General features: G+C 38.8%; 1 protein-coding gene across 2 annotated transcripts in view; it reads right to left on the reverse strand.

The window, feature by feature from the left end:
• Positions 1-275: 275 nt before the first annotated feature.
• Positions 276-24138, reverse strand: part of LOC138018469 (uncharacterized) — an 81993-nt gene continuing 58130 nt past the window's right edge. For both annotated transcript variants that reach the window (XM_068865104.1, XM_068865108.1), the window contains exons 19-33: positions 22935-23263; positions 22338-22482; positions 19562-19890; positions 18204-18345; positions 9495-9608; positions 9264-9377; positions 8518-8631; positions 7974-8087; positions 7446-7559; positions 6985-7098; positions 6440-6553; positions 5910-6023; positions 5299-5409; positions 4691-4722; positions 276-497 (exon numbers count right to left, since the gene is read on the reverse strand). In XM_068865104.1, the coding sequence (XP_068721205.1) occupies positions 4694-4722; positions 5299-5409; positions 5910-6023; positions 6440-6553; positions 6985-7098; positions 7446-7559; positions 7974-8087; positions 8518-8631; positions 9264-9377; positions 9495-9608; positions 18204-18345; positions 19562-19890; positions 22338-22482; positions 22935-23263 (1997 nt within the window). In that variant the 3' untranslated portion in view covers positions 276-497; positions 4691-4693. The remainder of the gene's footprint in view (positions 498-4690; positions 4723-5298; positions 5410-5909; positions 6024-6439; positions 6554-6984; positions 7099-7445; positions 7560-7973; positions 8088-8517; positions 8632-9263; positions 9378-9494; positions 9609-18203; positions 18346-19561; positions 19891-22337; positions 22483-22934; positions 23264-24138) is intronic.

Raw genomic sequence — 24138 nt, forward strand, 5'->3', positions numbered from 1 at the left:
AATATCCGGTTCAGTGTTTTTTTTATGTATTGGAACAACATTTTGTACGTTACAATCCCTTGAAACGGAAACCAACTTAAATCGGATGGAGGCAGAAAGGAGATTAGTTGTATAGCCTAATCTTTTCCTCACGATCATTCACGGGACAACGATGACGATGGCGCCTTCGTCGATAACGTTGTCCATGATTATGTTTGTCAAGGATCGGGACGATGTTCGTGATAATGATAACAAAAGACGAAACGATAATTCATGCTAAGCGATAACGAGAATGATAGCAGATGGAACAACCTAGGTTTATTCAAGTTTCTCCTATAGTGCTATTACCATATTATCGAGTTAGTTTGAAAGAAAACAATCACTTTCATTTAAATGCAATTTTTCCCTTAATACATGCATCGCCTACGATTTGATTCGTCTTCCTCAGTGTAGACTCGTTTTGGTCTCTGTAATTCTTTCTGTATATTTGATTTTTTCTCTTCAAGAACTGTTTTTACCTAAAAAAGAAAAAAAAAACTAATTTGATTGCACTGTACGTACTCACTTTTTTTTTCACCCTGAAATTGTGCGGGGCTCTAACCTTCAAGCACCGACAGCAGAACAGTGTTCCGCGGGCTTCCGAAAGTAGGCCGTACGATGCGTGTTGAGCAGAGATCTTCGCGGCAAAGATGCCGTTTAACCCGTATTGTCCTTGGTATCACAGGCATCACTTTACACAAAAATTTGGCATTATCAACGGAGTTGATAATGTAAATTGGCCACCGTACAGAGATTCTAAAAGCTGACGTTTCGAGCGTTAGCCCTTCGTCAGAGCGAATTGAGGGATTATGGGTTACGTGTAGTTTTTATAGTAGAGTAGGAGCTACGCTATTGGTGGTAACATGGCAACGTGAAAAATAGGAATATATTAGTTAAATGAAAAGCGTTCGTTAATACCGTGAGGATTAAGGGTGCCGATTTGAAAGATGAATTTTTGTTCCAGATTCTTGCGGCTTTCCGTCGTACCTAGATGTAGGGAAAGGCCGCAGATAGCCATGTGTTTTTTGGAGTGGTTAGGCAGATTAAAATGGCGTGCGACTGGCTTGCTTGCATCCTTGTCATTCTTCTCAACATCGCGAAGGTGTTCGCGGAATCGGTCACTTAGTCGTCTACCTGTCTCACCAATGTATAATTTATTGCATAACGTACAGGTTATGCAATGAATGACATTTGTGGAGGTACATGTGAAACGATCGGTGATCTTAACAGATCGCTTAGGTCCCGATATCTTGCTAGTGTTAACAATGAAAAGGCAAGTTTTGCATCGTGAGCGCGCGCATTTGAAAGTGCCGGGTTGCTCGTTAGTTTTGAGCGCGCTTCTAACTAAAAAGTTGGCTATGTTTTTGTCGCGTTTGAATGAAATAAGTGGAGGTTGTGAAAAGATTCTACCAGTCTCAGGATCATTTTGGAGTAATTTAAAATTACTAAGAATGATGCTTTTGACTGCGTGATTATGAGGATGGAAAGTGAGGGTGAATGGAATTCTGTCATTCTTATCTTTTTGTGACGTTTGTAGTGATGACTGTCGATCAAATTGTTGGGCGCGATGATGGCCCGCTTTGACCACAGAGACAGGATAGCCACGTTTTTCGAAGAACTGACACATCTCCTCTGATTTGCTGGAAAAATCGGAGTCATCACTACATAGACGTCGAAGTCTAAGAAATTGAGAATAAGGGATGGAGTTCTTGACATGTGATGGATGTGACGATGAATACAACAAATAACTGTGTGAATCAGTAGGTTTGTAGTGCACACTAGTACATAGCACGTTGCCTCTAATAGAAACTTTGATATCTAGGAAAGCCAATGAAGTTTCCGAAATTTCCCAGGTATATTTAAGAGCCGGATGAAAAGAGTTGACGGAGGTTATAAATTGATCGAGTTCTTCTCTGCTGGATGAAATAGCGCCGATGCAGTCGTCGATGTAGCGGCCGTAGAGTTCAGGTTTGGGGCCGTTGTACTGATTAAAAAATTGGTGTTCAACATATCCTACAAAAAGATTGGCATAGCTAGGTCCCATTCTTGTGCCCATCGCTACACCATTAATTTGTTTGTACTAGTTGCCGGCGAATGAAAAACAGTTAAGCGTTAAAACTAGTTCGGCAAGGCGGAGGAGCGTTTCCGAGCTAGGTTCGTTGACAGTGCGTTGATCGAAAAAGTGTTTAAGTGCTTGAAGACCTTCGCTGTTAGGAATGACTGTGTATAGAGATGTAATGTCCATGGTGAAAATAAGTTTGTCTTGGCCGGAGAAATTGAAATCGCGGAAAATTTGTAGTGCGTGTGTACTGTCTTTAATGTATGATGGCAAAGATTTGACGATAGGCGTCATAATCCTGTCTAAGTAGCTAGAAATGAGTTCGGTGGGGCAACTACAGGCAGAAACGATAGGTCGACCTGGGTTGTTGGGTTTGTGAATTTTAGGCAAGAAGTAAATGCACGAAGTTCTAGGGGTGTTGATGATGAGATTAGTGGCAGTGTCCGGTAATTCTTGATTAACTATAAGATTTTGAATGGTGTCTTTGACAAGATTTTGATTGTTGGAAGTGAGATCTTTAGGGATTTTGGCATAAAACGAGGTATCCGAAAGTTGCCGCAAAGCTTCTTTTTGGTAAAGGTCGGACCGCCAAACAACTACCGCGCCGCCTTTGTCGGCAGATTTGACAACTATGTCGTTGGGTTTACTAAGATTTTTAAGCGCCGCCCACTCTTCCGAGGAAAGGTTGGAAAATTTAGTGTTGCGATTGAATTTAAGTTTGTGAATGTCGTGACGGCATTTTTTGGTGAAAAAATCTAAAGAGGCAAATTGTCCCTCTGGGGGAGTCTATTTGGATTTGCGAACTAGAAGTGTTTCAAAAATATCTTTATTAGAAGTGTCCGAATCATCCTCTTTGTCGTGAAAAAAGGCTTTTAACTGAACGCGGCGAAGGAATTTTTCAACATCTTGCTTAATAGAAAATTTGTTGGTGCGTTTGGTAATAGGGACAAAATGTAGGCCCTTACTGAGAACAGATTTCTCTGAGTCATTAAGCGGAAGATTTTCTGGAATTGTAATTACGGTATTATGGCTATGCAATGTAGTGTCGTCGGTAATTTGCGGACCTATTAATTGTTGAAGTTTTAGAGTCTTGGTTTGGTGTAAATGGTCAAACAGTTCAGAATTAAGTTGTCGGATTTTAGCGCGAATCGATTGTAGTAAAATTGCTGGACAGATTTTGGAAAGTTCGGAGCGGCAATGAAGAATTTGTTTGTCAAGTGCGATTCGTTTTTGGCACATAGCTCTAATTGTGATCCTCATAATATTACGTGAAAAAGAATTTTACACAGTTTTCGGACCTTTTTGTTTCTACGTTGACAGCAACAAACTTTAGTGACTGTATTAAATGCGCGCATCAAACAAAAGAAACATGACATTCATTACATCAACGTACTGATCGCATCAGAGCAAGGGTATTTTTGAGATATGGGAGGTTTTGCGTCAGTTTCAATCTTTCCTTAGTAGCTCCAATTTCAGGTTTAAAGATCCTTTATCCGCTTTTGTGTTTTCAGTTATTTATCCACACAAAGTTTGCGAATAGCCTTATGGGAAATCTCCGAGGCCTAGGAAAAGGCGGCATAAACTTCAAAAGATATTATAACATAACTTGGATAAAACGCGCGTTCTGATTGGCCAATTGATCATTTACTATTTGCCCATCGGTGCACGCTCGCTGACGACAGCTGACGTGCGATCTAAATGCCGTCACGAGCGCATCAGTCCTAATTTTCCAAGACATATTTTCCTCCTCTTAGAATAGGGATGAACCTCTACAGAGCTCAAAATAGAAAGATATAGCCCTAAAGATTAATCAGCAGCGGAAAAGGAGAATTGAAAGTCTTAAAGCGACGAAAGAGCGTTTCGTGTTTGTACTGCTTTTGATTTCCAAAACACAATTTAAACTCTGCTTAAATATTCAAGCCGAATCGCGGAATTGAAATGGATTTTATGAGACCAGGGAAGATGCTACAGGAAGGTAAATGGTGTTTTGGAATGTCGATTTTCTTTTTGAGATTTATTTCATCGGCCATTTGAGTTGAAATAGTGTAACGTCGTTTTTTTTGGATTGGAAAAGTCGTGCTGTTTGCGATAGCTTGATCGCTTTCAACAGAAGCGAAGCATGTGCAAAGACAGCGTGTTTGTGTCGACGCTCGCAAGAAAATCGAAATGTTTTCTCTCCTAAGAGCAAATTATTGTTGATTCCAATAAAATTTTTGACTGGGAAAACTGTTTGTTCATCATTTTGTCTTGTTAATTCAAAGTTGTCTTTAAAAAGCAAAGTTGTGTTGACATCGTCTGTTGACCAAACTTGATTAATGCAAATACAAGCGAAACAAGCAGGAATGGTGTTCACGATTATGTTATAAAAGAAATGGTAAGCGTGTAGCGTGCAACTATCGAGTTATGGACGCACTTGGGAGGTTTGCTAAGCACTCAAGAAGCTAGAGTCGCACTCAGCTATCGCCTCGTGCGACTCTTACGCTTCTCTTGTGCTTAGCAACTTCCCGCGTGCGTCCCTAACTCGATAGTTGCACGCTGCACGCTTACCATTTCTTAATTTTATCCGACAGGGCATGTAATAAAGTTATGAACTGGGCCTCTTCGCACACTCACCTGTTACTCTTCACACTCATCCTCTTCTACTTCTAAAGAAATATCATAAATTTCTATCAATGGCGACTAATGAAACCTGATTTAACCTGCGTGGATCAATTTCTGTTACTGTGGGAAAGAAGTTTTAATACACTTTACTACTTCCGTACACCTTTTCCTTTTCTCGCTTATTATGTCAAAAAATCTGGGGATGCAATCAGCCTTTCCTTTTCTTGGTTAAGGTGATGCAAGTAAGGGTTTCAAATGTTCAGTCAACTAAACTGCAACAAAGTCACGCCACCCCTTGCACACTGATGCACTTTGATTCACACATACTACAAATACATGAAAGTTACATATCGTCGCAGTTAAGCGGAAACTTAAGTAGTTGTGAAGAAAGCCTGAAGCTCAGAGTTAAAAGCAAATGTTTTAGATGCTGCTTAATTAGGATTATCTCCAACTCTCATGTATTTCAATTTCCGCAGTTCAAATATATTGAAGCATTCATACTGAAAAACCGAAAACCCATACGAAACAAAGATTTACATCATCGAATGACTTACGAGAATAGTAAACAACGGTGGAAATCTGTTAAGTGAAGGGTCCTTATGTTAGTTCTTTATAATTACCTTCGCAAGTTACTCCGATGAATCCTGGTGCACAAATACATTGGTAGCTTCCGACAAGATCCACACACGTGGATCCATTTTTGCAATGATTGACTGCGCAGTCATTGAGATCTAGGAAGAAACGATAAAGAAACATTTTAAAGTTAAAGAAGCTCGAAACGTTTATCGAAAGCCATAACTACCAGCCTTATGTTATGTTCCGGGACGCCAGCTGACGCTCAAAAGTATACACATTCAGTTTATAGGAACAATTAATTTTGGAGTTGAGGATAAACCTTCTTATTATTTTTTTTTTTGCGATTTGAGGCTCAAAACGATCTTAACATATTCTTAAAGTTGAGCGATATAAAATGTTATAAAAAAGATTATTTTAAAAGAAAAGATTGTACAAAGATTTTTTTAACTTTTTGGTTCGTGACTCCAGAGGTCACAAGATAATAAAAGGTCGATTTAAAGTTAGTTTTACGATCTTCTTCGCAATTGATCATTACGCGTTCCTTTTGCTAAAGTAGCAGAGTATTGTTCTTATCCAAAAATACGCATTTTCTTGATAAATAGAAACTTTTTCGTTAACTTTAACACGGCAAAAACAATATATCTTGCATGATTACTTGTTTCGCAACTGCTGCCAGAGTATCCTTGCGCGCAATCACAACGATGGCCTCCAATGAGATCCGCACATGTGGCTCCGTTCTGGCAAGGATTGAGTGAACACTCGTTGATATCTGAAAATACAATGACACATTTTGCAATTTCACTGTAGTAAACATATTGCCAAATATATAACCTCTTCGTATTTATATTTATGCCGCTCGTCATATAGAGGCCGATGGGACAAAATTGTCAAAACGGTTCATTTCATGAGCCATGTTCAAAATAGAGTTAGGACGTGTACCAAATTTTACCATTAATACCTATTTTACCAATAATGTATTACGCTTAAAGGATCAATTCAAAAAGCAGAAACTACAAGGTCTTCAAATAGCTATTGATCGGACACGACGATGTGTGATTACCACCAAAGTCTTATAAGTTTCTCATAACTGATCATTACGCGTTCCTTTTCTTAAAGTATTTCCTTGAAAAATGAAAACCCTTCTTCTGGCTTTAACAAGGCAAAACCATGTCTCTGGAAAATTACTTGTCTCACAACTGCTGCCAGTGTATCCTTGAGCGCAATCACAGCGATGGCCTCCAACGAGATCTACACATGTGGCTCCGTTCTGGCAAGGATTGGGTGAGCAATCGTTAATATCTGAAAATACAATGACACATTTTGCCATTTCACTGTAGTAAACATATTGCCAAATATATTACCTCTTCATATTTACATTTATGCTGGTCGTCACATAGAAGCCGATGGGAGAAAATTCCACTTCTCTCGTGTCAAAACAGTTCATTTCATGAGCTATGTTCAAAATACAGTAAGGACGTGTAGCAAATTTTACCATAAATACCTATTTTACCAATAATGTATTACGCTTAAGGGATCAATTCAGAAAGCAGAAACTACAAGGTCTTCGAATCGCTATTGATCGGAGACGACGATGTGTGATTACCACCAAAGTCTTATAAGTTCCTCATAATTGATCATTACGCGTTCCTTTTCTTAAAGTATTTCCTTGAAAAATGAAAACCCTTCTTCTGGCTTTAACACGGCAAAACCATATGTCTCTGGAAAATTACTTGTCTCGCAACTGCTGCCAGAGTATCCTTGAGCGCAATCACAGCGATGGCCTCCAACGAGATCTACACATGTGGCTCCGTTCTGGCAAGGATTGGGTGAGCACTCGTTAATATCTGAAAATACAATGACACATTTTGCAATTTCACTGTAGTAAACATATTGCCAAATATATTACCTCTTCGTATTTTTATCTATGCCGCTCGTCATATAGAAGCTGATGGGAGGAAATTCCACTTCTCTGATGTCAAAAGGGTTCATTTCATGAGTGTCATGTTCAAAATACAGTTAGGACTTGTAGTAAATTTTACCATTAATACCTATTTTACCAATAATGTATTACGCTAAAAGGATCAATTCACAAAGTAGAAACTACAAGGTCTTCAAATACGCATTTTATTGATACACGGAAACTTTTTCGTAAACTTTAACACGGCGAAAGCATTATATGTTGGATGATTACTTGTTTCGCAACTGCTGCCAGAGTATCCTTGCGCGCAATCACAACGATGGCCTCCAATGAGATCCACACATGTGGCTCCGTTCTGGCAAGGATTGGGTGAACACTCGTTGATATCTGAAAATACAATAACACTTTGCGATTTCACTGTAGTAAACATATTGCCAAATATATTACTCTTCGTATTTATATTTATGCCGCTCGTCATATAGAGGCCGATGGGACAAAATTGTCAAAACGGTTCATTTCATGAGCCATGTTCAAAATACAGTTAGGACGTGTACCAAATTTTACCATTAATACCTATTTTACCAATAATGTATTACGCTTAAAGGATCAATTCAAAAAGCAGAAACTACAAGGTCTTCAAATAGTTATTGATCGGACACGACGATGTGTGATTACCACCAAAGCCTTGTAAGTTCTTCATAATTGATCATTATGCGTTCCTTTCTTAAAGTATTTCCTTGAAAAATGAAAACCCTTCTTCTGGCTTTAACACGGCAAAACAATATGTCTCTGGAAAATTACTTGTCTCACAACTGCTGCCAGTGTATCCTTGAGCGCAATCACAGCGATGGCCTCCAACGAGATCTACACATGTGGCTCCGTTCTGGCAAGGATTCGGTGAGCAATCGTTAATATCTGAAAATACAATGACACATTTTGCGATTTCACTGTAGTAAACATATTGCCAAATATATTACCTCTTCGTATTTATATTTATGCTGCTCGTCACATAGAAGCCGATGGGAGAAAATTCCACTTCTCTGGTGTCAAAACAGTTCATTTCATGAGCCACATTCAAAATACAGTTAGGACGTGTACCAAATTTTACCATTAATACCTATTTTACCAATAATGTATTACGCTTAAAGGATCAATTCAAAAAGCAGAAACTACAAGGTCTTCAAATAGCTATTGATCGGACACGACGATGTGTGATTACCACCAAAGCCTTGTAAGTTCCTCATAATTGATCATTATGTGTTCCTTTCTTAAAGTATTTCCTTGAAAAATGAAAACCCTTCTTCTGGCTTTAACACGGCAAAACCATATGTCTCTGGAAAATTACTTGTCTCACAACTGCTCCCGGTGTATCCTTGAGCGCAATCACAGCGATGGCCTCCAACGAGATCTACACATGTGGCTCCGTTCTGGCAAGGATTGGGTGAGCACTCGTTAATATCTAAAAATGCAATAATGCATTATGCAATTTCACAGTTTTACTCATATTGTCCAAAAGATTACTTCTTCGTACTTATGTTAGTTAGGGGCCCGGCGATGAGAGAAAATATGCCACAACGGCTCATTTGCTGAGCCATGATCAAAATACAGTAAAGACTTAAAAGGACTTTGTATCAGTTTCCCATAGACTTGGTTTCCCACGTTTCTGGTGGTTTAATATTTTAAACTTTAAAAAAGATGACGCATTCACTTTCAAAGGGCAGTTTTACTTGCTTGGCAATCGGCAACCTTCACGATGGCGGCATTTGACTTCAACTACCAGAATTCAGTTCGTTTGGATTTTGTATTCCTAGCGTGGTAAAAATAGCAATAGCTCTAGTCACCATGAGACAAGCAAAACCTGAAGGATTCTGTACTTGAAGTCAAATGTCTTCATCATGCAAATGTCCTATTGTTGCCAGTATACCCTAAGGCGTAATTACAGCGGTCACTTTCGAAAAGATCCCAACATGTCGCTCCGTTCTGGCATGGACATGGAGAGCACCCATTAATTTCTGTAGAATAGGACAGGTTTCAGTCTTCTCATCTTGCAATTTCTGAAAAAAAAAGGGGGGGCAAAATAGTAATTGTTACCTGTTTGACAGTTGTTGCCAGTATATCCTGGTTTGCAATCACAGCGGTAACTTCCAACAAGATCCACGCAAGTGGCTCCGTTCTGGCATGGGTTGGGCGAGCATTCATTGATATCTTAACAAAATAGGGGAGGAATCAGTGTTTTCGTCTTCAGGTTCTAATTTCCGAGAAAATGGACTTTTCCCTCAAACATTTCAAATTCAAAATATTTCAAAAGCTGTCGTTTGTTACCCGTTTGGCAGTTGTTGCCAGTATATCCTGCTTTGCAACCACAGCGGTAACTTCCAACAAGATCCACACAAGTGGCTCCGTTCTGGCATGGATTTGGCGAGCACTCGTTCATGTCTAAAAAAAGGATGCAAATCAGTCTTTCTATCTCAAAATTCCGCCAAAATAGATATCTTCAGTTCTTTTCTTACATCTTTTAAATTCAACCACAAATTTAAATTGACCACCGTACAGAGATTCTAAAAGCTGACGTTTCGAGCGTTAGCCCTTCGTCAGAGCGAATCCAGCCCTCTGACGAGGGGCTAACGCTCGAGACGTCAGCTTTTAGAATCTCTGTACGGTGGTCAATTTACATTATCAACTCCGTTGATAAACCAAATTTTTGTATACTACTTCCCCACCGACGCAGCACCACAGTTTCTTTAGAAACTACCCCTTCAGTCATTTTTTTGGCTGTTTGACAGGTGCTGCCAGGAGCAGTAACGTCCACACAACCAACCAGATCCGCACAAGTGGCTACATTTTGACATGGGTTGGGCGAACATTCATTGCTATCTTAAAAACAGGATAGGAATCAATATTTATATATTGTAATTTCGGAGAAAGATGGACTTTTTGTCTTAAACTGTTTTCAAATTAAAAGGTTTAAAAAGCATTCGTTTGTTACCTGTTTGGCAGTTGTTGCGAGTGTATCCTGGTTTACAATCACAGCGGTAACTTCCAATTAAATCCACACAAGTGGCTCCATTCTGACATGGGTTGGGCGAGCATTTAACATCAGGATAGGAATCAATATTTTCATATTGTAATTTCCGAAAAAATGAACTTTTTTTCTAAAACGTTTCAAATTCAAAAATGTTAAAAGGCTGTCCTTTGTTAAGTGTTTGGCAGTTGTTGCCAGTATATCCTGATTTACAATCACAGCGGTAATTTCCAACGAGATCCACACAAGTCGCTCCGTTCTGACATGCATTAGGCGAGCACTCGTTAACGTGTTAAAAAAAAGGACACAAAACAGTCCTTAAAAATGTATATCTTTATTTCGTTTCTTATATATCTTAAATTCAAATAGGTGTATAAGGTATGTCACTGCTTTACATACATACATACATACATACTTAATTGACCGCTCCCCATAGGGGCTTTTCAGCGCCAATGAAACAGAACGAAACAACAGAGCAGAGTCCCAACTGGCCGGAAGCAAACCAGTTGGCTATTTACAAGAGCAGCTGCGGGAAGTTGAACCAGGGACTACCAGGACCAAATTCAACGAATGGTCAGAGCGTATCTTGACTGCCCGGGATCTCCGGATCCCAAGGCAAGCGCCCTAACCACTGGCCTACACTGCCTCCTGGTTTTAAAAAAGGCAGTCATTTCTTAACTGCATGTACATCTTTGTTTACAATCATAGCAGTAACTTCCACACAAGTGGCTCCGTTGTGACATGGACTGGGCAAGCATTCGTTCATGTTCAAAGAGTAGACATAAATTCCTACATTTTAAGATTCCTGCGATACATTGGTCTCCTCTCTGATATTGTTTCATTAGCTTTTGTTTTACGCTTAGAAATTGGTCTTTTGGGGGCAAACTATTTCTTTACTTATTGAAACGATTATTTCCAGTATATCCTGATGCAGAAATCAGGAGCAATACAATTGCCGGTGTGTTGTCGGTACTGCTTCGACGTAGTAGAGGAATGTGTTTCCATCGTCATCACTGTACTTTAACTTGTATGTTATTACCGAATGTGGGTGATCACTTCTTCCTTGGGAATCAAAATTTGTCACTCTAAAATACAATCCCAGACCAATCTGCAGCCACTTATTGGCATCGTTTCTCCTTGATGACCAGGTATCTGCCTTGGTAGTCGATTCGAAACATAGTCTACCCTGTGAGGCTGCTTGATTTGGATCCCACTGTAAAGAGGTACTCATTTAATTATTTGTGATCGCGCTGCTTTGCACACCTAGAGCACTCTGGCAATTGCACCTGACTATCAGTGTAACTCATTTGCCTTTAGGGAGGGATACCATAGCAGACCACGCCTGAATGATCCTGCGGTTTTAGATTTAACCGAAGTTGCACAAGAGTATTACCTATGTGCTTGTCCTCACCTTAAAAGTAAAGCTTTTTAGTTAAGGTTACTACTGAGATGGGTGGCCCCAGAGAATACCATTATTTGTAAATACAAGAAGCTACAATCAGCCTAAACTCGGGCCTGCAAAAATGCAATGGTGTATGGTATAATTTATAATTTAGCTCTAAAGAAAAAAAAAGAGAGAAGTCTGTCCTTCTTACATCGGCCTTACATTGCGCTTCTAATGATGTTCGAATGTGTATGTAGTGAAAACCCGGACCCGGATTATCTTTATTGTAGGTGGTGACATTGACCAATGGACCATGGAAACGGCTAAACACATGCTAATCGATGGGTATTTTTGCTCGGTGTTTGAGAAAGGAAACGTTGATTGAACGGTTTAAGATGAAACAAAATGACTCATCGAAACATCTTCTGGAGAAAAAAATGTGAAAACACCTTTCCAAGATGACCAACCGTTCGTGCAGTGGTGCACGTAAAGGTCACTTTGTCACGTGTGCGACACGTGAAGATGTGCACTATATCTCGACACTTGAAAGTACTTTCAGAAGTACACAAGTTCCTTGAGGATGGCTATGCCAAATGAATCCATAGCATGAGAATCAAATATTCAAAATATACCATTTTTGTAATTTAAATACTCGCAATAATAAGCACCCAATTGTCAAAATAAAAGAATTATATGATTCTCTGTGTTTAAATTTTGGAAAGCACTTATCAAAGACGTACAGTAAGCAAAATCTATTGTGCGACTTCCATGTACATTACCAGTTTGACTTGGGCTGTATTGAATCTGAAAAGTTGTGTTGAACGCTACGATTTCTGCAGGTAACTCTGTTAACATTATATATGTTTGTCTTGATAAGCTTGATAAAGCCGTGTAGAGTTCATTTCCTACATTCATAATAATTACCAAGTCTGTTAGGGAAGTAGTTAAGGAATGATTTCCGTACAGGTCCCTACTTAATTATGCATGCAGAATAAATTAATTATTCATTCGCGCTATTGTTTTGTAGAACAATACGTATACCCAAGAGAACCGAATATATACATGGGTAATTTGTACTTACGGGATGAATAAAAACGGATATCATTTTTTCTCTCCCTCCCTCTCTCTCTTCTTTCCCTTCATCGCCCACACCGTTACTCGTTTTTGTCCCAGCTTTCCCCTTTCTATCCCTTCGTCTTGTTCTCATTTCCAGGTCCCGCTCGGCTTTTTCTGCCATTTTATCCCACGATATATCACTCGCAGTTTGCCTTGAACTCCGACCCACTGTAAACCTCTGGATTACTTGTCCCTGTTCTTTACCACTGAGCTAACGTGCCAAGTTGCTAATTCACACCTTGAAAATGATATTTATTTTGAATTCTGGCTGACTATTTACATAACAATGATACGTAATTATATACACGTGCCGCACCGAGCACCTACAATCGAACTTACACTTGTAGGTTACCGATAAGAGATTCCTGTTTTACTACTCTTGAAACAACCCATCCCTTTAATAATGCTAACCGTAACCCTAATTACGACTAAAGGCACTGTTTAGGCTTAAGGTTAGTCCCTGTGATAGTTTTAGGTTTTCCAGTATTGCTGTGAACTGTGACCCGCTTTTCCTTCATGCCCCGTGCGTGCGGCACACTTATAAGTTCACTGCGTGGAAGAGTATACCACGCTTAAAGTCTGATTGGTGCATCTTTCATGGGAAACTTTCATGCACGAGTTCATTGCAATTAAAATCGTTTCATATTTCCCTTTTTTTGAAGCAAACTTGTGTCTTCGTAATAATCAAGATGGCTACCGAAGTAAAAGGGTCACAGCAATGGGAAATTTCATCATTTGGAAATTGTCCCTGCTTTATAGCCTTTCAAGAGTTGTGCATAGAGTGGTGCAAAGAAAACAATTTACTTTCGTCTTCCGTGTCCAAAACCTGTGTGAAAACGCAGTCAGTTGGCAAAGACAAAGTGCCGCATCGGGAGATGGATCTGTTTCGCGATGCTCAAGAAAACTACTGCAATGGATAGCCTTCAATCCGCCAGAACACATATTAATTTTCTGACCGTAAACTTTCCTTGAAAAAATATTAGCGCTAACTACCTGTGGCCGGAAAGTTTACAACTGCCTACAAGACAAGGGCTAACATCATCTCACCGCAGTTAACCATCGCCTAAACTTCGTCGACCCCGCAGACAAACGAGTCCACAGCAGGGCATTGAAAAGACATGATGGGGAGTGAAACGAAGTATGCCTCGTACGGGAACATCCATGGATCTCTACCAAAGCTATTTACTTGAAGTATCATTGAGCATATTGCCGATCTCTACAAAGAGCGATAAATCGCAAAATCCCTCTAAATGCACCGTTCGTGATCCTAAATACAGGAAAGGAAGAAAATATACACTTTGCAGTGTCTCGGCGAATTTTTAAGCAGACAGGAAGAACAATTTCACGATAAAAAGAGCAGGTAGCCATTAAATTTCTTATGACAGTACCTTTATTTGGTTTGTTTATTATGTTTGCGAATCTGAACCCTATTACAACGATTGCTTGAAACTCCACTTCTTGCGCTTATTCTAAAACTGAAAAATGGGTAAAATTGCAGGAAAAGTGCCGAAATTGCAGGAAAAACTGTTCGATTTTCCGTATTTCAGACAGAAGTTCGACCGACTTTTTTAAAGTTCATATAGACTTAAAAAAAATACCTCTAAAAAGAAAGAACAAAGCGCCACAGTCCCAAAGGACGTCTATTGTTATCGCTATTGTTTTCTTGAAACAAAGGAGTGTATGCATAATGAAGTAGGGACCTGTGCGGAAATCTTGCCGTAGTTAATTTTCTATCATAATTGTATATAATAGCACATAGTGACATAGCTGCACCTTCACTAACAGCATTTGATTGATACACTTAAACATCACCTTGACAGTTGTTTTACAAGGATCAATGGGATGTGAACCAAGGTTTTTTTAGGTTATGTCCCTGCAAAGGTTGAATTTACCAGTAATATGTCATGCGGTGGACCTGACTTTTAACAAGAAACTGTTTAAAAAAAACACAAAACAGTAATTCGTTTCCGCAATGGTAAATGTGTGGGTCACTCGGTCTGACATATTTATTTTGCTTCGTCTATTGAAACTCTCGAGAAATAGACAGAAATTTGAACGCAAACTCTTTGAACGGTAAGAAGCCGGTCAAGGAATATTAACCATTATTTCACGGTTGGCGCATTTTTTTTTGTCATTCAACGATCTGTATTTAACTTACACACATAATAAACATTCAACAGACTGAAAGTCCGGGGAGGGTTTGATGAAGTACCAGTGAAGAGCGGGGTTGACGAATTAAACTTTTGGAAAGGGATTTATCTGTATAAATCCCTCGAATGAGGGATTTTGTAGAAACAACCCAAAAACAAATTAAGGCAAATGTAATTTCACCGATAGCCTTCTCTGCAACGAAAAATGAAATTCTGATTGTTTCAATAACATCGTGTTACAATTTAAAGTATTTTAAAATTTGAAAGTACACTGATTAAAAGAAGCACGTTCAAATTCATAACAAAGACCCAACATCTCTTTGCCCGGTGCGCTTCATGACAAACTTCAAATTCGTCTTGCAAACTTCTAAGGAATTCCTTTCTGCGGTTTTTTGGTTGCTATCGTTGTACGGAGGCTGTGGTTTGTAAACTGACCCTTGATTCCAGCGCCCTTTTCTTAACCCACTGGACAATTTCCGTACCAAACTGCAAAATGTGCGAAACATATTATTAGGCTATTTTTACAACCTAACGTACATAATTTGCTATTTTTTTAAAACTTACCATCATCAAAATACTTGGACCCACGTCCTTCGCCACTGCCGACTCGGGACAAGTGGACAAATATTCATCGTACAGCTGAACGAAACAGAGTTGGGGAACTGTTGTTTGCGTAATAATGCTAAATTCGCCATTTTGCGTAAGAAAGAGCTCCTCGTCGCTGTCCATAACAGGAACGCATGAACAGACTAGTGGTGCGTAGAAGAGAAATGGTTAACAAGAATCAAAACAACTAAAGAAACGTCCCTTGAGGACTTCATAAATAATTTAAAGTCTGTTATTTTTCAAAAACATGTGAAAATCACGCCGTTATGCCATAAACTTTTTCAAAAGTCTATTTTTCAAACTCCTGTGAAAATCATATAATTATGTCAATTCCATTGTCTTCGTTTCGATCCCACGAAGGTGTGAACCTCCAAATTAGCCAGTACTTGTTCTCTTGAACAAAAGATCTTAATTATTTCATCATAGTAGTATGGGTGGTACAACAGTACCGAAGAATTCAGTTTATTTTTTACAATATTAAGAAAAATAGGTGTCTTTTACATTTTATAAAAATCTATCAGGAATAAAATCATGAAAAACCATGAAATAAGTCAGATAAATTCCTCGAATGTCGGTATTAATCCATATACATCCCTCGGGCCTACGACCCTCGGGATGTATATGAATCAATACCTCCGTTCTCGGTATTTATCTCTTACATCAATAGAAGAACAGATACTTGTTTATGTGCACAATTAATCGAAGCATAAGTGTACAAATACCTATTTTACCTTCAAATACATAACCCCGCATAACATTTCAACTCCGTTTTCCGTGAATCTTCTATTACATGTGTTACATACGAACCATGGCAATTACTAGCCTTGCAATAATTCAGGTTCACGTGTACAAGTTCAAAAGTTTATTTTTGTATCTCACAGATGTTTATATTTCCAATTACAATTTCGTACCGGGTATTCCTGATTTCTGTATTTAATTAAACTTTCATTTTAACTTGCTTTTATCTGTTCATCCACGCTTTTAGATAGAAGTGTTACATACCACGTGCTTACATTTAAACGCATACCTGAGGTAGCACCTATACTTGAGTTTACGAGCAAGTGATCTTCTAGTGATAGGATGAAATGTGGATGACCTCGGCACATTGGTAACCAAATATGTTCCAGAAAGTTTCCTCCTTTTCTGCTCAGTTACAAAATAGACGTCTCAACCTTTCCTCTGTAATTCTGCACGGTTCTCGGTCACTTCCATGTCGATGCACACGCAAATCTTCACAACTAAAGTTAACACACTTTCGCATATCGAGACCTGTATTTCTCCTTTGGAATCAAGTCTTCATTATCATTGAGAATGAAATAACCGTACAGCCTTTCGAGCTACATCACAGTTATTTTCTAAAGTGCTGATCACAGTCTTCACTGATGATATCAAATCTTGTCAAACTAGAGCAGAATTATATAGACAAGATGGCATTGAACACAACCGCTAATATGGCTAGTTCAACAAAGGATGAAAGACCATTACAAAGAAACAAACTGTTTACGAATAAAAAAAACAAAAATACGCAATAGACAAAAAAGTTATCTTCTTAGCCAATGGTATACTGAGCGGGAGGATATTTGTTCGTCGTGAAAATGGTACAAGCGTGAGGCCATTTGTTCGCTGTGCCAATGTTTTTAGTTTGTCTTTTGAAGATTCCAATATGGCGTGTATGTTGTTTGTCGAGTTATTTTCTTTGTCGCTGTCATTTTCAGTGGTTCTCAATAAAGTACCCGCTGCTTATTAAAAGACTTGTATCGCTTTCAATAGCTGCGTCCATTTCAGTTACATTTGAGTGCATTTCAGTTTCATTCAGTTCGCGGAACAACCCGTTTCGAAGCTGACGCTAGACACCTTTTAACGCGCGTTTACACGACTGAGGAAAAATGGCACGGGTCTGATAAAAACTGGAACGGTTCCAATCATTTTTGAAAGGGAACAGTGAACTTTTATCCGTTCCGGTACGGGACCATGGGCGCCTAGGGTTAGTGCCATTTTTCCTCTGTCGTGTAAACGCGCCTTTAGTGTGGGTCTACCGGGAAAAGTGTGTGCCTTTCTTTGTACGTGTTTTGAGCGCTCCAAGAAAAAAACGATTAAGCCAACGTAACGTCGACCTTCAGTAATCCAAACAGCGCATCACAGTGCTCTCCGTGATTTTGGATTTAGTGGTTTGCTTTTAATAACCAATGTAAACAGCGCCACGGGCCTTCTCTTGTGCATTGCTCAATCAAACACCGCCACGTGCTTTCTAGTGTGCATTTTGCTGCACCGGCAAAAAAAACGTAAAATCTAACATGTTTTATAATTCGGTGCCCTTACGGCCCGAGTAATAAGAAAAACAATAAAGTGGTATAAAAACCGGTATGCCACCTGCACCATGTCCGTAATCTCGTTTATTGCCGTTTTTTGCTTCAAAATTTTCCCAGTAACTTGACGCCAATGGCATTCAGAAAGATAAAATCAAATCAGTTTTCAGGATAAAGGGGAAAGTATAGAGGGCAATTACAACGGTCCCAACTATATTTTAACTTACGACACCATAACAAATGGTGAGAGCGTATATATTTAGCCAAACTTATAATCCTTGACCATCACCATTCCTAATTTAAAATGTCTAGATTTCTAGAATAGTGTCCTTTTTTCCAAAGTGACCCTTAAACCTTTTACAATGAAAATTCCACATTACTTAGGATTAATTTCTTTTTATAATTTAGTTTATTGTAGAGTCGACAGTGAAAAGATATCATGATTACCTTGTTTGCAGCCATAGACTTCTACTCTCATTGATATGTGATTGTGCCAAGTGACTGGTCGGAATCGAATGTAACGCACCATGATTGGTGGGTTTAATATGTGAGAGATGATTGTATCTCGATCCGTATTTGCAATAAATTCCTAAAGCATGAAAAAATAAGATAATTGGTGAGGCGAAGACCGACAGTTATTTCTTGATTGGGTAAAGAACTTCTGATCCATAGCACAACCAATGCCGGAGAATCTACTGCGTGATAATGATGCAGGAAAAGAAAACGAGCAGCAGTTACAAACATTTTCATTTTATACTTGACGTTTCGTATGCTGCAACATACATCATCAGAAGTGACGGTTAAAACTGTTACAAAAAAAATTTAAAACTTGAGCGACGCAATGGTGACTAGTTACAAAGTATTATAACAAAATCGTAATTTCCGGTAGTTGATACTTCCGGAAGAAATTAATAAAGAAAAAGCTTCTCTCTACCAATGTTTTCATTAAGAGAGGGTTTTAAGTCCCTGATTAATAGCGATTCTTTAATTTTACACTGCATGTCAGACTTTCCAGTAGCTAGGATTTCAAAATGATCCCATTTGATGTTATGGCCGGTAGAAATAGTATGGTCTGCAACAGCAGAGGTGTGACCGACGTGTACAAGAGCTTTGAAATGCTCGGACTTCCTATCATGCAATCTTCTTTTTGTCTGACATGCAGTGTAAAATTAAAGAATCGCTATTAATCAGGGACTTAAAACCCTCTCTTAATGAGAACATTGGTAGTGAGAAGCTTTTTCTTTATTAATTTCTTCCGGAAGTATCAACTACCGGAAGTTACGGTTTTGTTATAATACTTTGTAACTAGTCACCATTGCGTCGCTCAAGTTTTAAAATTTTTGTGTAACAGTTTTAACCGTCACTTCTGATGATATATGTTGTAGCATACGAAACGTCAAGTATAAAATGAAAATGTTTGTAACCGCTGTTTGTTTCCTTTTCCTGCTAAAATTGAAATGGCCAAAGAGCAAAAATATTTATGTGATAATGATGCTTACGGGATATCCAATCAATACTAATTGAAAGTTTGAGTAGGAGGTTCGAAAAATAAATGACAAACTCCTTGGTAGGAGAATTTAAATGCCCATCGAAAACACGCACCCGGCATCGTAAAAGCGCTTGTGGAGCTTACTTCATTCGAATCACTAGTTTTGAAATAGATACAAAGGGCAGAGACGGATTTTCCATTCTAATGTTTGTCCGCCTGTCTTGTCGACGAACTAGGAACCATTAAAAAAAAACAGCAAATGTTGATTCCCTCAAAGCAGGTTATGTGCTAGGGATTGGTTACCACTACACCTTACCTTATCAACGGTCCGTCCTTGTTCTTTGTAGTATTGAAAGGTAACTCCATCGTTACTGTATTGCAGTTTGTACTTTGTAACCCATTGGTTGGCCTGATTCCTTCCTTGTGAAGCTACAGCCGTTACTTTAGTGTACGATTTTCGCACATCAATCTGCAACCATTGATTCTTATCGTTATTCCTTGACGACCAGGCACCTCGCTTTATTCCTGACTTTTGGAAGTTAAGTCTTCCCTGGATGGCGGCGTGATTTAGATCCCACTCAGAAGACGCTCTTATTTGCGTATCTTTGATTGCACCAAATTCCATGCCAAGAGGTTGTTGACATTCTGGTTTCAATTAAAAGAAGGTGTTGTTATCAGAAGCTGTCTTCACATGTCCACATTCGTTAACAGTAACTGAGTCCCATCGATGCAAACTTTAAAGAGTGCTCATGTCACTAGTTTGGAATATGTAACAATATATAGACAGCACATAAATAATGGGAGGTGAACAATTCTCATTAACCCAACTAAGTGAATGGGAAGTCCCAGATGCAACTGAAGACAAAACTATGGAAAAGGCGAACAATTTGCCTAGTCTTCGTATAAAGGTTACCTACCGATGAAATAAACAGCGTTTGCCAAGTGCCGCTTCAACCGTCATCTTTGCGTACAATATGTGCAAGAAGTCTGTGTTTGTAAGTTTATTTTGGACTGGTTTTGTCGTTTTTCAGTGTAGTAGTCATAGTTCCAGAAAAAAAATCGTATGACGAACCTCGAACGTCAGTTTTTTAGTTATAGAGAGAAATATCATTTATATAACAGGACATAGCACTCAACACCCCTGGAAAATTTTGTTCCAAAGACTGTAGTTGTGATGAGCGGAATGTGTCCTACGTTCCTAAGATCACTTATATATGCAGTATCATGCTAATAACGCAGTCGTTGGGGTTTCAACCCTATGCAGACTTGTACAAAACCGTAAAACAAGAAGACAAATCAAGAAAAATTCAAATGCCAGTGTGCTGTGGGTACTGCTTTGACGTAGAGTAGAGGAATGTGTTTGCATCTTGACTCTACTCCAACTTGTATGTTGGGAAAGCGAATGATCACTTCTTCCTTGGGACACAATGCGTGTCACTCTGAAATAAACGGCCAGATCGATCTGGAGCCACTGATTTGCATCGTTTCTCCTTCCTGACAAGGTATCTGCTTTGGTAGTCAACTCGAAAAATACTGTACCATGTGAGGCTGCGTGATTTGGTTCCCACTCTGAAGAGGCACTCATTTGATTATCTGTGATCACGCCGGTTTGCACAACAAGGGCACACTGACAATTGCACGTGACTGTCAGTGTTACTCATTTGCTTTTAGGAGGGATGCCATAGGCACACCACGTGTAAACGGTCCTGCGGTTTTAGCTTTTACTGAAGTTGCACAAGGATGCAAAGCAGATTTCCCTCGTGCTTGTCCTTATCTTAAAAATTAAGGCTTTTTAACTAGGATTACTACTGAGAATGGTGGCCCCTTCGCTTCGAGTACTTCTTTTTGAAAATATGAAATAACCGATATAGTAGTAACGATATGACACCTGAAACCTTGTCCATAATTTATATTTTTCCAGCTTTCACATAAGAACCTTTTCCATTAACTTGAAACGGAGATCTTTAAAAAAGATAAAATCAAACCAGTTTCAGGGTAAGGGGGAGAGTACCGGTGGCAATTTCAAAGGATCCAATTATATTTTAGCCTACGAAACCATATCAAGTGGTTGAAGAATATATGTTTGGCCAATATTGGAATATAAACCTTTATCATCACCTTTCCTGGCACCAAAAATATCCAGTTTTCTATTATACTAAGTGTGACTATAACAGTTTCTCAGTGGTAATTCCACTTTACTTCAGGTTAATTCATTATGATAATTTAGTTTATTGTGGAGTGGATGGAAAGCATATATCATTGTCACAGGGTTAGAAACATCGGAGAATTTTCAGAATATTTTATTGTATTATTTCTGGATGCAAGAAATTTCTAGAATCGGTCAGTTTTCATCAGTCAGCATTAGTCAGCAATACTAAAATAGGTATTCTTTGATTTGCAAAACTAGAGTTGATTAAGAAACTTCTAGAAAGAAACGAAAAACTATATAAACAGCCTCAGATGGGACGGTTGTTGTGGCTGATGTAGTCGTGAAATTCTGTCTCGTAAGTAAAAAGTGTGAAAAGCACAAGAACAAAAAGAAGAATAAGAAGAAGCGAAAGAAGAAGAAGAAGAAGAAGAAGAAGAAGAAGAAGAAGAAGAAGCAATGACAGATGTTGTGGACAAGTAGGTATAGTTTCTGACTTGCTGGGACTGAATTGTTGCAAGTGTCAAAAAAAGAGCTTAAAGCTTGCTATCGGAAAGTTAAATACTACATTTATTTATTTAATCATTTCATTTTATTAGTCAAATAATACATTTCTCTCATTTGTCGCGTCCTTTCACGAAAACAGAAGAGACCAAGGAATTGACCTGCTCCCAACTGAGTGGCTTTATAGTTCCGGTTAGAGCATTGCACCATCATTGCAGAGGCCATGAGTTCAAATTCTGTTAAATTGTTCAGAATTTTTCAGGTGTCTATACGAGAAAATTGCTAAAATTGTCCACATGAGTGTGAGGACCACTTCATGCTTTCATCTATAACCCGCACTTTAAATACATATTTTTATTTCATTCAGTAATTTGTCCTGTACGCTCGCGCTCCCAGTGGTTAAATGAATTGGGTTAGTGAGGAAAACAAATACCACTATTACCATGTTTGCAGCCGCCATAGACTTCTACTCTCATTGATATATGGTTGTGCCAAGTAACTGGTCGGAATCGGATGTAACGCGCCATGACTGGTGGGTTTAATATGTGAGAGACGATTGTATCTCGATCACTGTTTGCAGTAAATTCCTAAAGCATGGAAAAAAAACTTCAAATGGTGAGGCGAAGACTAACAATTTTTGTTGACTAGGCAAAGAAGTTCAGGATCCATAGCACAACCAATAAGAGATGCAAGGAAGAAAGTCCACCGCGTGATGATAATGTACACATGATATCCAATTAATACTAACTATTGAAAATTTGAGTAGGAGGTTTTAAAACTAATGCAATAAATCTTTGGTAGGAAAGTTTGAATGGGCAGCGAAAACGCCCATCCGGCACCGCGAGAGCACTTGTAGTGCTTACTTTATTCGAAGAACCAGTTCTGAAATTGATTCAAAGAACAGAGACAGATTAGAATTTTTTTCTTTGTAAGGTTTGTCTGCCTGTCCTGTTGAAGTACCAGGAATTCATAAAAAAATCGCAAATGGTAATTCCTTAAAAGGAGGTTATGATCATGATTTCTTACCATCACATCTTACCTTGTCAACGGTCCGTTCTTGTTCTTTGTAGTATTGAAAGGTAACTCCATCGTTACTGTATTGCAGTTTGTACTTTGTAACCCATTGGCTGGCCTGATTCCTTCCCTGTGAAGCTACAGCCGTTACTTTACTGTACGATTTTCGCAGATCAATCTGCAACCATTGATTCTTATCGTTATTCCTTGAGGACCAGGCACCTTGCTTTATTCCTGACTTTTGGAAATTAAGTCTTCCCTGGATGGCGGCATGATTTAGATCCCACTCAGAAGACGCTCTTATTTGCGTGTCTTTGATTGCACCAAATTCCATGCCATAAGGTTGTTGACATTCTGATTTCAATTAAAAGAACGTTTTGTTGTCAGATGTTGTCTTTCCATGTCCACATTCGTTAACAGTAACAGAACCACATCGATACAAACTTAGTACTGATGTCACTTATTTCAAATATGTAACAATATATTGAAAGCGCATATATAATGGAAGAGGACATTCCTTATTAAATGGAATTAAGTACTCTCCTTAACACGACTAAGCCAATGAGATAGTTATTTTATTTCAAGAACATTTCGATCATGCAATGTAAATCGAATTGAAGTCCTAGTTGAACTGTAAACAAAACCATGGAAAGAGTGAACAATTTTCCTTGTTTTCGTAAAAGGGCTTACTACCGCTCAAATAAACACTCTTTGTCCAGGTGCCACCTTAACCGTCTTCTTTGCATGCAATATATGCAAGACGACTTTCTTTGTAACTTTATTTTCGTTTGATTTTGTTGTTTTTTGTTGTAGGAGACACCCATGGAAATGATACATCGGATTAGGAACCTCGAGCCTCAATCTTTCACTTATAGGGAGAAACACGCCGACAAGAAAAAATCTTCAACACACCTAGCTGGAATAAATATTGTTAAGAATGGACGTTGCCATGATGGGAATGTGTCCAACGTTCCTAAGATTACTTATATAGCAATACCATGCTAATGACGAAACATTTGGCTTTTAAACCATATTCAGACTTGTACAAAGGCCTAGAACAAGAGGAGAAATCAGGAAAAATACAAATGCCTGTGTGCTGTCGCCGCTTCGACGTAAAAGGGGAATGTGTTTCCATCGTTATCACTGTACTTTAATTTGTACTTTATTGCCATAGGCGGGTGATCACTTCTTTCTTGGAACTGAAAACGAGTCACAATCCCAGATCAATC

The sequence above is a fragment of the Montipora capricornis genome, chromosome 2 (genome assembly GCF_036669925.1).
Source record: "Montipora capricornis isolate CH-2021 chromosome 2, ASM3666992v2, whole genome shotgun sequence".
Classification (NCBI taxonomy): Eukaryota; Metazoa; Cnidaria; class Anthozoa; order Scleractinia; family Acroporidae; genus Montipora; species Montipora capricornis.